This window comes from Colobus angolensis, unplaced genomic scaffold, assembly GCF_000951035.1.
Source record: "Colobus angolensis palliatus isolate OR3802 unplaced genomic scaffold, Cang.pa_1.0 Scaffold12, whole genome shotgun sequence".
NCBI classification, from domain to species: domain Eukaryota; kingdom Metazoa; phylum Chordata; class Mammalia; order Primates; family Cercopithecidae; genus Colobus; species Colobus angolensis.
In genome coordinates this window covers 10495472-10511495 of record NW_012113141.1, presented here as the reverse complement: position 1 = coordinate 10511495, position 16024 = coordinate 10495472, and the positions used below count along the sequence as shown (strand labels likewise).

The following is a 16024-nucleotide window of genomic DNA, read 5'->3' as shown; positions in this document are numbered from 1 at the left end:
CAGTACTGCTTTTTTTCTGCCCCTTCCAATCCACCCTGGAAATTAAGATTCTGCAAATGGAAATTGACTGACAATTTGGTTGCTGATGCAGGAGGCAGATGGTGCTGAGGATAGGATGGAATCCAATTCTTCTATCCATTCCAGGCTTGGCTCAGAAAGGGCAGCCAGCAGAGAACCTGAGTTTGACAGCTGATTATCCATTTGACTTAAGGAAAGAGCAGTAACTGAGCTGCGTCTTCACCAGCCACTTTCCAACAGGTTTCTGGTCTCATGATCACGGCCTTTCAAAATAGAGGAAAAGTTGTCCAAGAACACTTCTGAGAAGCCTTTTTGTTTTAAACACTCAAGAGTAAACAGATAGTTTTGATGATGTCCATTAGGGAAATACTTTTATTTTGTCTCTAGTACTAGGAAGTTATAGTGGAAATATTGGTTGAATATCCACTTCACCGTGGTGAAGAAAAGTACATAAAAGCTTTTTCTCAAATTGTGAAACTGCTAGGACCTAGGTCTTCGGAGGAAGATGAGACCCAGGGTCAAATTCTTAGCAACCACATAACCTCATAGAATCCATGGCCCTGGTCCGATAGCAAGAACTTTATGAAGTGGACCACACAGTAAACTGAGTCCCTAGAGCCTTGTATTTCTGCTTTCCTAGAGTTTAGTCGGCCTATCAGGGCAATTAATTAAGCATGAAGTTTCAAGAGCCCTAAGATGGGAAGACAAGTAGCTTCGGTGTTCACACTTGCCAGAGACACACTCTTGTCTGCTCCCAGTCTCAGGAAGCCGCAGCAGGGCTTTAAAAAGGAGACCCAGTCAGCTGCCACCGAAATAGTCCTACTGTGCCAGCTGTGGCTGCAGACCCGAGGCTCATCTCCTAGGACCTCTCACCCTTTCATTCCCCCTACTCCTAATCATCTGCTGTGGATCGTGAGAAACCATTGAATTGAAATGACACTGCACATATTTCAATTCTCAGAGACAACAGGGTCCTCTTTCTGCTCCTTTTGGAGAAAGGCTAGTTCCAATTGCCCGTGAACTAGCTGCTCTTCCACATCGATCCACTAGATGTCCTCATAGATCTACTTTGCATTACCATTGACATCCTGGGGAAAACGTTGTCTGAGAATTGGGATTTGGTAAGGGAACAATGGGTGACTATGTAAGAAAGAAAATTAGCAAACACCAAAGGAGAGAGGACGCTTTGTGTGGCCAGGGAGTAGATAAGAAATTTACTTCTGTTTTAATAAATCTGAAACTTTCAAAGTTGCACTTTGAGACCTAACCTTGGGAATTTAAAGTGGAACTCTTCGTGTCTAAAATTAACATTCTAACCTAAATCAGCTCTAGAAAAGGAAACAATCACTGAGAAATGGAAACAAAGCACCAGTGGTTCTGAATATCCTGATTCACTTAAAAAAAATGGAAGGATCAGGAAGCCAGAGAGAGTGGAGAGAGATGAGGGGTGGTAATTTCCAAATTAGGAGGTCCACAACTTAACTTTGATATAATTTAATTTTCCAACTTGAGAGTATAATTTTACACAGAGAGTGTTCAATTCTTCTGGAACATCTACCACCAGGGAGTCAACTCCTCATCAGCTTTTAGTTAAAGAGCTTGTTCATGATTTGAATAATGGCCCAGAGGAGAGCTCTTCCTGGCGAGTACTCATATCCTTCAAGCCTAATGAATCGCTCCACCAGGTCTTACCTTTAAGAAAGTGGACCCAGAAGTCTCTAGGTGAAGACACCTGACAGGGAGTCAATGGAAATGGACTATGCCAGCAGTAGCAAAAAAGAGCCACCTTCCCAGTTGGTGGCACCTTGATCTAGACATTCTGATTCATGAAGGTTTGTCAACATGTGGGGCTCAATAGTTTTCAACTGTTTCTGTCTTGTCTTTGAGCCTCTCATTGATCGTTCTTGCTGATTTTGTGTGTGTGTGTGTGTGTGTGTGTGTGTGTGTGGTGGTGGTGGTACTTGTTTGTCTTTTGAGATTTCTATTTTGCATTTGGTGTGAGTGTAAAAATGATTGGGAAGGAATGACGAGTAATAGCATGTTTTCTTTTTTATGCATATGCTGCTTTGGAATGTGACTGCTTATAATTAACAGTTAATCTTCTTATAGCAAATGGTTTTTTGCTGCTTCGATGACCAGTTTCAGCCTGTTCCTGCATGCTAACAATAAGAAATTTTAGAACAATGCATGGTCACCAGAACGGCTAACAATAACAGTTGCAAACAGTCCCTGAGAGCCACTGGTTTGTCGCTGTGTTTCCTCCTGAACTCATATCAAGTAGGAGGTTTACATCACCCATTCTCATCCATTTGCCTCTGAACAAACAGTTTCAAAAGTTATTTCATCTCCATCATCCTTCCCCTTATCCTTAAAGATGGTTTATTTATAAGAACTTTCTTTCCCCATAAATGTGTCAGATTCTATTATTGTATATAAACCCAAAATGGCAGTATGGAAATGAAAACCAGGGACTGTTGCTAATGAGAAGCATAGCATTCCAGAGTTTGATGGGCTTCTCTTCTGCTACAGCATTTGATTAAAAAAATTGTTTTTCAAAACGATTTATCTATGGTGAAACAAAAAATCATCCTTGTTTTCCTCTTCTGTGTAAATAACAAATCAATATTTCCAGTAAAAGAAATAAGGAGAAAACAAGGGAATGTCTGCAGATTGTATGCCAGATCTGGATACATTTAAGATAAATTTATGTTCATGTCTTTAATTGAAGACTTTTTTCCCTTTCTTGACTTCAGCCATTGCTGTTTGTTTGGGATGTCTGGGCATTCACACCATGCCTTCTAAATTCCTCTGATTCAAATGCTATAGTGGAACTTTTTTTTTTGTTTGGTTTTTTTTTTGGTAAAAGCTAAAGCTCAAAGGAATGATATACCACCATTGAACAGGGCTGGGGCTGCATGATGATCTGAACAACAGACTAGCAAGGACACTAAAAGAACATGTCACTAAAAATGTGAGCCAAGTTTACAAGAATGGAGTTGCTGCTGAAGAGATCTCTCATTCATCTCCCCCAGTGCCTGTTCTTCACAATCATAACGTTACCCTTGCTTGACAAATATACTGTATGGCAAGTCATAAAGGTCTTAGAACAGGACTTGACCCATTTGAGAGATTTAAACCCCTCTTCCTGGTGACTGTAACATTCAAAGAGGGCAAAACCACAAGCCATATTTTAAAATAAGAGTGCAACCATTCTCTACAAAGAAAAAGAAAGGGGGGGGAAATGACTTTCAAAATGGAAGGTGTGGATGCAGGGAATAACACCTCCTCAGTTTAGGTTTACTATTTGGCAGTAATGCTTAGAATAAATGTGAATTCTTCTACCTTGTGAGAGAAGCAGGCCAGTTCATGCTAAGTGATAAGCAAACATGTTTGCCTGTTGTAGCGTCAAAGTGAGGTACAAAAACATTCTCTTGTACTGAAATATAAATTGGCTTGAAAGGCAAAGGTGAAGCGCATTGGAAACTACGATGCTGACTTCCAACAACTTTTATAGGTTACCACTCAGTTTGGATCCCCAGGCAGTGCAGAACCTACCATACCAGCTTTAGAAGAGCTATCAATGCTGCATGCAAATTGCATTAAGATATTTCACACGGAACCTATTCTTTTATTTCATGTTTTGTCAGTTTTAATCGATTTTGGCAAATATTTTCTGTACAAGGAAAAAAAAAAGAATATGATTAACCAATAGCCTGATTGCTTCCTGAATTTCTGTTTGGTGGGGAGAGAAAGGCAGATGCGATTTTCAGATCCTCTCAGCTTTAGCAGAAAATACACCCATGAGTAGCTAAATGCATTCCAATAGAGCAACATCTCATATGCTTTTGGTGATTTCTTGTTTGTGAACTGCCTTTAATGTCAAATCTGCAGCATTAGTCTTGAGTAGCTGCATTTCTTATATGGACAGATTCGGATATTTGTTCTGTCAAGAGTAAATTTAAATTCCTGTAGCCATCATGTAAACTCACTCTCGGGAAGTTCAGCAAAGGCATCCTCAGATTCTATATTAACACGTAATCGTTTCACATCTAATTTGATGAAAGCTTATCCCAGCCTCTGCCTAATGCCCAGAAATGGATGGAAATTAGAAAGCCTACATATTAGATATTTTTGCCTCTTGCAAAAACCATTTATTATACCAAATAAGCAACTAATTTAATTGATTGGCAGTGTGTGTATTTTGTCCTCCTGTATTAATCATACCAGGGGAAAAGTGTTGGTTACATTTTTTGCTGTCGATAATTTGCTCTTCTTCCCATCTGAGAACCTGAGTGTATTCAGCCATGCCCTTTTCCTGTGGTCACCGCTTTACCTAGGGGAGAAAAATCATGTGCAACAGCCGTGGGGGACGATAAAGGCAATTTATATTTTCGCTGCTTTTTTGATGTACAACCAAACTGTTACCAACAATCACTCTGCATTTTTTTCTGGGTCAAGACTGTTAAAGTGAACTAAGACCTGTGTTAAATCCCTTCAGCTCCCTTCCAGCTGCCTTGCTGTGTGTGACCTTGCCATTAATTGCCGCTCTTCCTCTCCTCCCATCCAACCACACGGTTATAGCCAAGATGTCCATCTACAAGAGAATGAGACGGGCATGTTGTTTTGATTGCGGACGTTCTGAGCGTGACTGCTCGTGCATGTCAGGCCGTGTGCGTGGTAACGTGGACACCCTTGAGAGAGCCTTCCCACTTTCTTCTGTCTCTGTTAATGATTGCTCCACCAGTTTCCGTGCCTGTAAGTTTAACCTCAACACATGTAGTTCCATGTTTGTGCTGTCTGTGGTATCATCCCTGTCTTGTGCTGTGCCCTGTGGTTCTGAGTCAGTCGGACTGATGTTTTCTTCCCAGTGTGAACTCCTGTGTGGTGACATGTTGCCCCAGCTGCCTGTGTCTCTGTGTACGTGCTGAGGAAGGCCTCCCTTCTGATTTTCTTAACTTGTGCTTCTCGTAATAGCATGCAGGACTGTGATATTACAGTCTGGTGATATCTTTCCTCTCTCTCCTTTAAATAAATGTAAATGTAAATTAAAGTGACAGCATATCACCTACTGTATTAATACAGAGATATGCAGAAGTGTACATCTTAATATTTTTGAAATGGCTGTAAATTGAATTGTATCAAAGGGAGGAAGGAAAGGGTGTAGCGAGAACAAGCCAGCTCTAGAATTAAATTGCTTTTAGTGAGCTTAGATAGTTTCTTAGATAGCTTCCAAAATACAACAATTTTCATGCAGATGGATATATATATATGTATATAAAATATGTATTTTTTTTTTTCTTTTTACGGTGTCTCTCTAACCTGTGCCTCATTCCTCCAGTGCCAGATTTTGTCTTTTGTTCTGGAAAAGAGTATTCTATGTCTGTCAGCCTGCATTGGGCTAGTGTATTCCAGACCCTTTTCTCAGAAAGATGACTATTTTGAAGGACTGTTCCATTAATATGTTTTATTTTTCCAATAGTATAGCCCCTGTTTAACTAAGGTATCTTGTAGCAATTGTGATTCCAAATGCCAACAAAAAATTTAAGTCAGAAACCTCTGCGATTTCCCCGAGTCCATAGCACAGGCCTCTGATATCAGTCTTCTTTGTCATCCACAAGCTCAGAGATGTTAAAGAACCTGTCAAGGTTATGCAGCTAGTAGCTGGCAAGGCTGAGATGTGTCAGTTTCCTGAGACCTCCCTTATCCTTGCCTTCACCATGGACTTTGCTGTTTTCCTGATATGGTTCATAAGTGAAGTTCCTGAAAGCTCCAGTTTGAGACCCTGGGACTGTGGGTCTTGGTCCAAGTGCCAAAGGGGCTGTGGTTCCACTGGAGGACTTTACTTGAAGTATAACTAACTTTGTTTGCATGTTTTGGTAGCATAGAAGGTAAGAGATGCTTCTCGTTTCTGCACTTCCTCCCTTCCTCTTTAGAGCACTCAACACATTTATTGCTAACCTCTTGCTCCCTGTCCTCTCACCTTCCAAGTGCTCAGAGCTGGTTGAGCTACACTTTCGCCAGCAGGGGTAGGTGTACACTGACAACAAGAGGAAGAAGATCACTGAGCTCTTAAGCATTTATTCCCATGGAAAATGAACTGGCTTGACTCCCCTGTGCTGGTGTTGAGGCTGTTCCCAGTGGAGTGCGGCTGTGTAGCAGGGATCCATGAGGCCTCTGGGGCTCAAGGAACTGGGACTTCACTGTGTGCCATGCCAGGTGCTTATGTTTGGGCCCAAAGTTCAAGTGCAAAGCATGATCTGTGCATCGAGCCATATTGGAGGCATTTGGAAAACTTTCATCTAGGACCAGAGAGTCATCCTCTCTGATTCACGATTTCCTGCTGCTCCAGAGCAGTGCCGAGGGACAGGATTCACTTCAAAGTGATACCTAATGGAGGTTGCATTGAGAGGGAGTGTGGACTGCCCCATGGGCCTAAAATCTTGGAAAGATTTCTGTTAAAATCCTTAGATGCTGACATATGAATCCTTATCACTTTATTTTCCCCTGAAGAGTTCTCTGTAGTTCCTATGCCAGTACAGAGATAAGCTAGGGCAGAGCTGCACAGAGAACTTGTCTGTCTACGACGTGCGGCAAGATACCACGTTCAAAGATAGGCGCTGGGGAGGAAGAGCAGAGGAGGGCCTGAGGTGGCATGAATTGGTCACATCTCTTTGACTGATGATGGTGAAAGTAACCACAAGCCCCCCCCCCCCCAGCTTACCCTTCTGCCTAATGAGCAACTTCTGTTCTCAAATAATCATGAGGTTCTAAAACCTTAGCCTACATTCAGTGGAGAAGAGAAAGGAGCCACTGTGGCTCTGAGCTAGGGCCCCTTGGTCATGTCCTGGTGCTGGCCAACAATACAAACTCTGTCACAGCAAACTCTGTGTCCCCCACGTAGACCCCATGGTGCCCAGTGTGTATAATTTCCATTATATCCAAGAGAAATCTTAATTAGAGGGATTTCTCAGCTGTGCAATTTAATCCAACCGTTGATGGAGACCAGGGAGAAGAAAATCTTGGGGTGGGATTGTCCCATTCTCTAAGAAACATTCTGTGAGTGGCATGTTGTCCCTCCTGTGCCTCCAAAATCAGCCCCCACCAGGGAACACGTGGAGCTTTGGGCTGCATGTTGGAGCCCTAACTGGTACTGACAGCTCAGGGGGCGGTTTGCCTTCTCCGTTTCATCAGTCGTCCTGCCGTCATCACTCCATCAAACAAAAGCAGATTTCATCCATCCCTGTGTGAGACCACTCACCTTTGACCATTAATAATAAGTTAGAAAAATCCATTCCAATTTGAGCCCCTTCTTGGGCCCGCATAAGCCCTTCTTCTCCAATTAAAAAAATGTCTGTCTCTACGTGAAATTCCACTGGCAGTGCTCCAATAGCAATCCCCAGGCATCCCTCGCTGGTGGTGGAGTTGGGTGGTGCCCATTTGACAGAGCAAGTTGACTCAAGAGCAGCGGTGAGAGTGGGCTTTTCATTAAATATGAACAGATGTGAAATGTAGAGGGTTTGACAATTAGAAATGGCAGGAGAAGGGCCCTTGAATCAAAGTGAGGTCAGATGGGCGGATCAGATTACTTCTCTTACATTCTTTAGTTGTTCTGAAAATCATTTTGAATTAGTGTCAGCAGAGCCATGATGAGTTTTGCCCTTTGTCTTTTATGCTAGAGCTGTATTGTTTCCCAAGACACTCATTAAAGGTCATTATACTATTATGGAGCTTGCTTTGGTCGCAGTTTCCCAGTTGAGCCAGTGTGCTTTGGAGACTGCCTAATTCATTTCTCTCTTGCCTTTCGTCTCCCTCTTTACTCTATTTTTTTTTTTTCTTATAAGGGGAAAAATTTCCGTTTTCAAGGGATGTTAAATTGAAACACAAAGTCCCATTATGTGTTTTCTGAAGTGGGAAGAGAAGTAGCTGGTTCCCAGAGGAATGGTAATATATTAAAAGTGTTCACACAGTTCTGAAAACCTGCCTTCTAACAGCAGGGGCTGCCTGCTCAGTGCACCCCTCTATGGAGGTGTGGCCCATTACCGTGGATCGGTTAAGTCATGTGCTATTATGATAGTTGTCTTCTGTGGAACTCAGGAGGAGATGGAAGGCCAGACTGTGTTGACCAAAAGACCTTCAGAGGGGAAGGACTAGTTAAGGAAAGACAAAAATCAAAATAAAAGGTGTCAGAAAAGTAAGGCAAATTGTGACGGATAAGGATTCATCACAAAAGGATTTTATTTCTGGCAAGACTGAAATGCTCAATATGGTAGGCTAGAATCAGTGCATAGAGTGTCATTTTATGATCATCTTGGTTTTGTTTCCACTTCAGATGGTCCTGGGCAAGAGTCCCAGCTCTCTCAAAAGACATCAGGATGGTGTGGGCCTTGGCTTTTTCATAAGTAGCTGTGTTCTAGTACTATTAAATGTGAAAAATGAATGTCTAGCAACATACACATGCACATAAATACAGAAGTAGATTCCAATCAGTATGATTTCTTCCCACTATAATTTTGTAAAATGGACCTTTCTCTCTCTTTAGAAGTTTATTCTTGTTATTTCAGTCTTGCCTGCTATCTGATTGCTAAGTGTAATAGAAAGGGACAATTAAAATTATGATGCAGTGGCAACGCAGGACCATATTGATTCAGACCGGTTGAGACCTGCCTGACATGATTCTGGTCACAAAGCATCAGTAACTCTGGCACAAACAAATTAATCATATGGTAGAAGAGAAGCAGACCTTTAGACTTGCACTTGGAACCAGCTTTAGCTAAAGTACATGTGTGACCACTGACACCAACCTTTCAATTTACTGATAGTTTAGACCGGCACAATTACATGCATCCTTTTGCAAACTACTGTAGCTAATTTTAAATTATATATGACTTTTATTTCGGGTATAAATATAATACAAGAAGGCATTTAACTCTGATGGTTAAGCTGAGAGAAGTCCAATATGGTTAGGTTGAAGGGAGACATACCAAAATCAGTTTAGTGTAATCTCGAGTCTTGTCAGATAATAAACAAAAATCAGCTTATCCCGAGTAGCCTTTGGTTTGTACAGGCAGAGAATTAACATTGTCAATAGAACTAAAGTCACTGGAGTGAACTAATGGCATTTTGAAGTACATAAAATCAGATACAAGGGCAAGGGGTGGAAACAGCTCTAGGAAAATGTCTATAATAGGACACACCCTATCCTGACAGTCTCCAACACCTGTTAAAGGAGAGTTAATTTAATAAGCTACATTTAAAAATCAACAGCCTGTAATTATCTCATTCATTTTATGTGCAGTTTTGGGCGACTTCCTCAAATTCCCCAATCCTAAATTCTATTTGCGTCTTTTACTTCTGGGCCCTAAAAGCAATGATTCCCCTCTTTCCACCACCACTACCAGTGAGAAAAATACAAAAAAAGAGAGCCAAAGATAATAAGCACAAATCAATGTGATCATAGTTTTTCATGTATTCTTTTTAAAGCCCGTTCGTCTGAGTCTCCATTTTCTTCCATCTTCCCATGCTTGCCATGCTCATGTGAGCGCTCTCTCTCTCTCTCTCTCTCTCTCTCTGTCAATATCCATCACACCTGTGCACACCAAGCACTACCAGAGCCTTTGGGTTCTCCCCTGGCTCTTTAGTTACCCTGGCCCATGCGTCCTGATTTGACCCTTAGTAACTTCATTGCAGGAAGTAAAAACAGAGTGGCAGATCGGCCTAGCCAGCCGTTGGGTTGTCGCCTGTGACTAAGACCTAGTGATGGACCTGGAAGGGGCTTCTTAGGACACTCTTGTTGGTAGCAGGCGAGGCTACAGAAGCCACTGCCTCTTGCTTGCTTTTGTGATAGCCACACTGAGCCATAGATTGACTGGAAGTATACCTTACTCTGGGCCCTAGCTCACTCTGTGCAGTGGGCAGCTTCTTAAATCAGCATTGTGAGGCAGAAATCATGCTCGGGTAAAATTGCCTTTGAGAAGGATCCTTTACATCACTCGTCTGTCAAAAGCTCCCAACACACTGGGTTCTCCACCAGAATAAATAGCTGATTGTTTCAGTTGAGTGTCAGGTAAAGTCACTGGCTTGTATTTGGAGACCTTGTTGTGCTTCCACCACCTTCCAAACAAGAGTGTGATTGAATTCCTGAAGATGAATACACTATGAAGATGTACTGCAGGTAGATGAAAGGAGACAGGAACAGTAGGCAAAAGGCAGCCAACTTCTCAAAAGAAATTCTTTGAAACAGGATTGGGAAACAAGAAGTAGAAAGGTCAGAATGAGGGAAGCTGACAGGGTCCTTTGTGTATACCCCATCATGGGACACCTCTCTTCCCAGGGACACTGCGCTGTAATAAATGACTCGGCTCTTTAAGGACAAACTAGAAAAGACGTTGGCATGCCTCACATAAGCCCAGAAGAGGCCCTTATGCAAGGTGACATAGAAATTATGTTTGCTTTTTTATTTCAGGACAGTGGCCGGTTGTCAGGATACTCATCCTGACAGCTTCTACCACCAGGCAGTGGCTGCTTCCTCTTACCTCCATGGTGGAGGGCAGATGTGGCCAGTTAGCTCCTCATCTTCCATCCTCCTCCACTATCTCAGGCGACAGATGCCAGGGCCAGCCCGCCTTCCACTTGAGCTTTCTTGTCAAGGCTCTGCCTTGAGCCCAAATCCTGACCTTTACTCTATGAAATAAAGTACTGATGAACAAGCAGAGGTTTGAATTAGAGCAGGCTTGGAGCAAATGTCAAGTCCATCTCTGCCTCCTTCCTCCACCTGCACCGGGAGCCTCGATTAGACCCAGTCTGGAGTTTGCAGTGCCTTAGGCTTCACGGGTCTGGGGAGACATAACTTATTAACAAAGAGTTATTAAATTTTTATCAATTTTACAACACAATGTAAATGCCTCCTATGAATCTACATTGTATTCATTATCATTTAAAACGTTAATTAAGTCGAAGTTGCATTTAATTTCTCTCTAAATGGGCCTCGGGGAAGAGGCTTTTAGAAACATCTGTGGGAGCGTGCGGCTCACGGAGCTGGGGAATCCCCAGCCCGCACTCAGTCTCGCCCCCTGAGTTGATTGCTATCACGTGTCTGTGGCTAATTTGTTGTGATGCGATTGGGCATTGTCTCAGATTAGTAGCAGACCAATAATGGTGGGAAGTCACTCGAGAGAGGCTTGTGGGGCAGTGGCACAGGCTTCACTGCATCCTGCCTTCCTCCCCCATCCGGGCAGAAACGGACAGTGGGTCTGCAGCACCTCTGGTCTCCGTCATGCCTTGGGATTCTCCTTCTCATATGGTGCCCATCATTTCAGTTGGATACTTCCTTCATCGGAGATGGATGCTTGTCATCTGGCCCAGCACTTTTAGGACATTTGCCAGCATGCTCTTCGGAACGATCTTAACATTTGGGATCTTTGACTCCCAGTGAAGCCTAGAAGCTGCAAGCACAGAGCAGCCAAAAATGGAAACCAGAATGGAGTGGAGGTAGAAATTATAAGCAGGTCATGCTCATTGGTGAGGAGAGACAGAAGGAGGCATACTACCAACATTTGCTGAAAAATTGTGTTTCTCTTTTGAGGCTAGAATCATGTTTTAGTCTTATCTGAACATGGGGTCACTCCCCAAAGAGATCTATATTCTATCTATACTGCATCACCAAGGGAGTGAGGTTTGTTGACACAGCAGTACTAAGAAGTGGCTAGTTGGTTAACTTGGATTCATGTTACAACTAGACTTAGTGTAGTCTCTACTCTTACTGTGTGCAAGCAACTCTGAGAACACAGGGAGGATGTGTGTATGTGTTGTTATTGTTGTTACATGTGACACTTATATAGCATTTGCTGCATTACAGGCACTACTCTGCCTATTACTACAAATATTAATTAATTTAACCCTTATTATGAGGTAACTGTTGTTTGCGGTTGAGGCAACTGTAACCTGAGACATCTGCAATGTGCCCCATTTACAGACTAAGGCACAAGGGTCTCATAGCCAGTGAGTCTGGCCATGAGTCTCATAGCCAGTGACTCGTGGAGCTGGGATTTCAACACAGGCCGTGTGGCTCCACGATGTGTGGGGTTGGTTGAGTTGCTCAGTTACTCTTGCAGTTGAATGTGATGGATAAGTCACTTAATCTCCAAGGGAGGAGAAAAAAGTGAGGATTCTGGTCATGAAAACTCGAGATAACCTAGAGAGTCCTGGGGGCCTCCTGCGCAGCAGCTGGTCACCCAATTTGGCTGAAGTTTAAGACTTAGAATGCAGGGAGTGGACCCCCCGAAGGGTAAAATGGGGCCCCATTCCTGGCAGGGTCCAGGTCAAGATTTTTGTTCTTAGTCTGTAATATGATAGAAAGTCTTTAGACAATGCAACACTATCATATTGGTGTTTGATCAGGGAAGTGACTTAACAGAGGCTTTGTTTTGGGAGGGCTGCTGTGGCTGCTGGGGAGGAAGGGACTGGCTAGGGGGCAGCTGGAAGCCCCCCTCTCAGGGAGGAGACAAACAGAGGGGAGCCTGTGGTGGGAGGGCCAGGGCCCAGCTGCTCTGAGAAGCCTTCGGAAGGAAGACTTGATCTATAGTGTACAGGACCCTGCAGCTGCAGCACATTACCCAGATGCAAATCCAAGAAGTTACAGTCTTTAGAAGACAGTTTAATTAGTGGCTCTGGAGCAGTTGAAGTCCATGAGCCTAATTCTCCCCAGCTGACCCGGCAGCCATTGTGATTCCCAGCTGGGTTCACTAGAGTTTCCTTCTTATTGGAGGAAGATTTCCTGACCTCTGACCCAGGACTGGGAGACCCACCCGTCTGCATCCACTACCACTGGCCTTGGGGATCTACTTCTGTTTCCTTTTCCTAAGCAATATTTCTTCCTTCTTCCTCACCGTCCTCCCCAGTTCAAGTATGTCTCACATCTTGAGTGTGTTGAAGGTGACAGGCAGGCAGCTCTCACCTGCTGGTGTGAGGTATTGGCTCAGGCTGAACAGCAGACATGAAGCAAGTGGGAGCCACCAGTGGAGACACCTGGCCAGCGCTGAGGCGCTTGCTTCCAGCTGCAGGTGGTAGCTTCAGTTAGAGCTCATGGGAATACTTCTTTAAATCCCTGTGTATGGCAAGGAGACTTTTCTCCTCCTTTCTCAGGAAGTCAGCATGTCTCCTTACATCGATGGGGGAAAAATAATACAGTGCTTCACATCCCATTCATTGAAAATGCACTGTAGTTTTCAACCACTTAACCTTCTTGAGTGGAAATACGAAACACATTTCCTGTGAAGTACTGCCACACAGAGTCCTAAAGAAGTCTTGTGGCGTTTCGAAGTACCATGCACAACTTTCTTTTCGGTTTTACTGCTTTGTGCATAAGACCTTTGTCTGTGTCCTTTCTTATGTCAGCATCTGTGGTTGTGGCATTTGTGCACACCATTGACCTCAGAGGTTCATTAAAACTGCATGGAAAAGCACTTGAGTCCTGGGTTCCCTCCTGGTGGTAGGCTGTGCATGCTGAGAATGCCAACTTCTGGAAGTGCATTGTGGCAAAATGCACCAAGCCAACCAACTGTGTATTGTCTTTCTCTCTCTGGGGCTTTCTCCCAAACCAGCGTGTTGAATTACCTGGATAGTCAGGGGACCCTCCATCACCACATCTGCTTACAGGGGTTCTGCTTCCCCAGCTGACCTTTTTCCCAAAGGGAATCTAAATGGACAGAGCTAAATCCAGCATTATCAGACCCTTGCATTTGAAATCTCAGAGGGAATTGCAAAGGCCTTTCTGTAAATAGATAGTGCTTGCTTTGGAGGGTGATTGCTACATACGCCCATAGATTTTTATTCTGAGGAGACATTCTTTTGATGTCTAGCTTAGATGAGCAGAACTAACAATAGTGGCCTTTCTTCTCTGACCCTCTCATTTGGTCATCCTCAGGAGGAGCTAGTCTCTTATATTCAAGAGAAACAGCAAGAAAAAACTCCCCCAGCCTTTTCTAGTAAATCTAAAAGCTTTCATTCTAGCCCCTTCAATACAGCAAGAGGAGTCCCACCAAATGTTCCTAGAGCTGCAGAGAAAACCCTATGCAAACTGAAAGTGGAATCTTTTGAGGCAGATCTGCGTTAGGGATGATCTACTGCACTGAGAGACTTATAAATGAAGTGAGAAACACTCCAACCCCAGAGCTGGCACTGCACCAGCTGTATTGACAGTGCATAGATGGGCATCTGCATACCATAGAGCATGGGCTATCTTCTGGGAAGGGAGCTGACTGCTTGCATTAAAATGATCTTCATTTTGGCCAATGTCAGCTTTCTGGGCTGGAGCCTGTTGGATCACACTCAGTCAAAAAAGGACCCAGGGGCTGCCTTCCTTCCCTCCAAGGTCAAAAATGTAGCATGCTGACATCCTTGGCTGGGCTTCCTATATTGGCAAGAATACTTGAATAGGAAATGGCCTGGAGGATTCCAGTTCAGTAAATATTTGATGAGTAAAAGAATGAATAAATGAAGGGGTTCCCAACCCTTAAAGGAATTGGTGATGTGCTAGAAGCCAGATTGCCCCAGATCCATGAAGTTTCCCAAAACTTGCTAAGCAGCAGCTTACTGTATAGTATATGTATGTAAACATAAAAAAACTGAGATGCACAAGAAGATTAAGAGGGAAAAAATGTAGTAAGCAAAAACAAGGACACAACTGAAGGAACTAGAAAATGATCAACTGGTAGTTGCAACTGATATTCTTTGTGAAGGATACATTATGGGAAAGAAGATCTGGAAACAAAGTACTGGAAAAAAACCACATAGGCAAAAATCCACCAATGCTTCAAATGAGGAGAGGCAGGGATACCACTATATGTAGAGAATTTGCTCTAGAAAATCAAGGACTTGCGACATTCACATTGAGTTTTATTAATGTCAGCAAACCTGATCATTTTGCTGTGAGTCAGGGCAGCATAAAACCAATGCACTGGGCAGGGCTTATGTGAGGAAAGGGGCCTGTTGTAGATAGAGAGGTGTCAGCATCTGCAGGTGGGCACATCAACCTGCCCAAATGTAGAGAAACATTCAAGGCCTTTTATGGTGGTTAGGGTAATTGATTCTGACTCAAGGTAGGCAGCAGCACCCAAATGATAACTCCTTCCACATGGAGGTATCCAAAAGCTGAATGTCACATAGCTATTTCCCATTAAGAGCCATTATTCTGTTTGTTCTGCTCAAGGAAGAGTTTTCTTGATTTTCTTGATCGTTCTCAAAGCTCTCTCAGGCTGCACCAAGCATTCCCTTACCTTTGAATGGTTCTGAAATGCTCTCTGCATTTTGTCAAGGTTGATCTGGCCATTTCTTCAGTGCAGATGAATAAATTTCCACGTATGATCTGTAACATAGCCAACGGAGAGAACACATCCAGCAGGGATGCTTCCAAACCAAAGCCCTAAACAGGTGTTACTGAGAAGGCAGGCACATGACCTGCAGAGAAGAGAGATGCTAGGTGAAAATAAAAGCTGCAACTATGCTAGGAATGAAGACAGGGAGGAAGGGGTTCAGGTCATGTTACAGGGTCTGGAAGTTAGGGCATGAATGTGACATTTGCAAGGGGCTGGTTGCTGGAAACACTGCTCCTTCATAAATATCTTCTGTTAAGATGAAGATGGGAAATAGGCAGACATCTCCTGTCTTTCCTCCTCTGTATGTTAGGGGATTCTGAAGTCATTCCTCTCACTGTGCAGTGAACTGAGAGATCTTGTTGGCAATTATAGCCTGAAATTCTAGGAAACGTCAGAGCAGGCAGATACAAGGATGAGATCTGTGAGTTTTCTGGAAACTTTGGAAGTCCTGGTGAAGTCATGCTTTGACATGTTCACTGAGTGGATGCTCATGGCTATAATAAGAGTAATGTCTTATGTGTGTTTGAGTCTTTGCACTTCTCAAGGCACCAACATCATCTCATTTCATCTAGGCATCCCCAGCATAAACATCATGTCCTTCTCCCATGTGACTTTGAGTAAGTCCCAGAACTTCA

The 16024-nt window shown here is 43.3% G+C and overlaps 1 protein-coding gene across 16 annotated transcripts in view; it reads left to right on the top strand.

Moving 5' to 3' along the window:
• Window positions 1-16024, top strand: part of KCNMA1 (potassium channel, calcium activated large conductance subfamily M alpha, member 1) — a 762545-nt gene that overhangs the window by 635294 nt on the left and 111227 nt on the right. For 4 of the 16 annotated variants that reach the window (XM_011928699.1, XM_011928683.1, XM_011928674.1 and 1 more), the window contains one exon: window positions 4600-4773. The exons of the other annotated variants lie outside the window; for them this stretch is intronic. In XM_011928699.1, the coding sequence (XP_011784089.1) occupies window positions 4600-4773 (174 nt within the window). The remainder of the gene's footprint in view (window positions 1-4599; window positions 4774-16024) is intronic. 16 annotated transcript variants of the gene reach the window in all.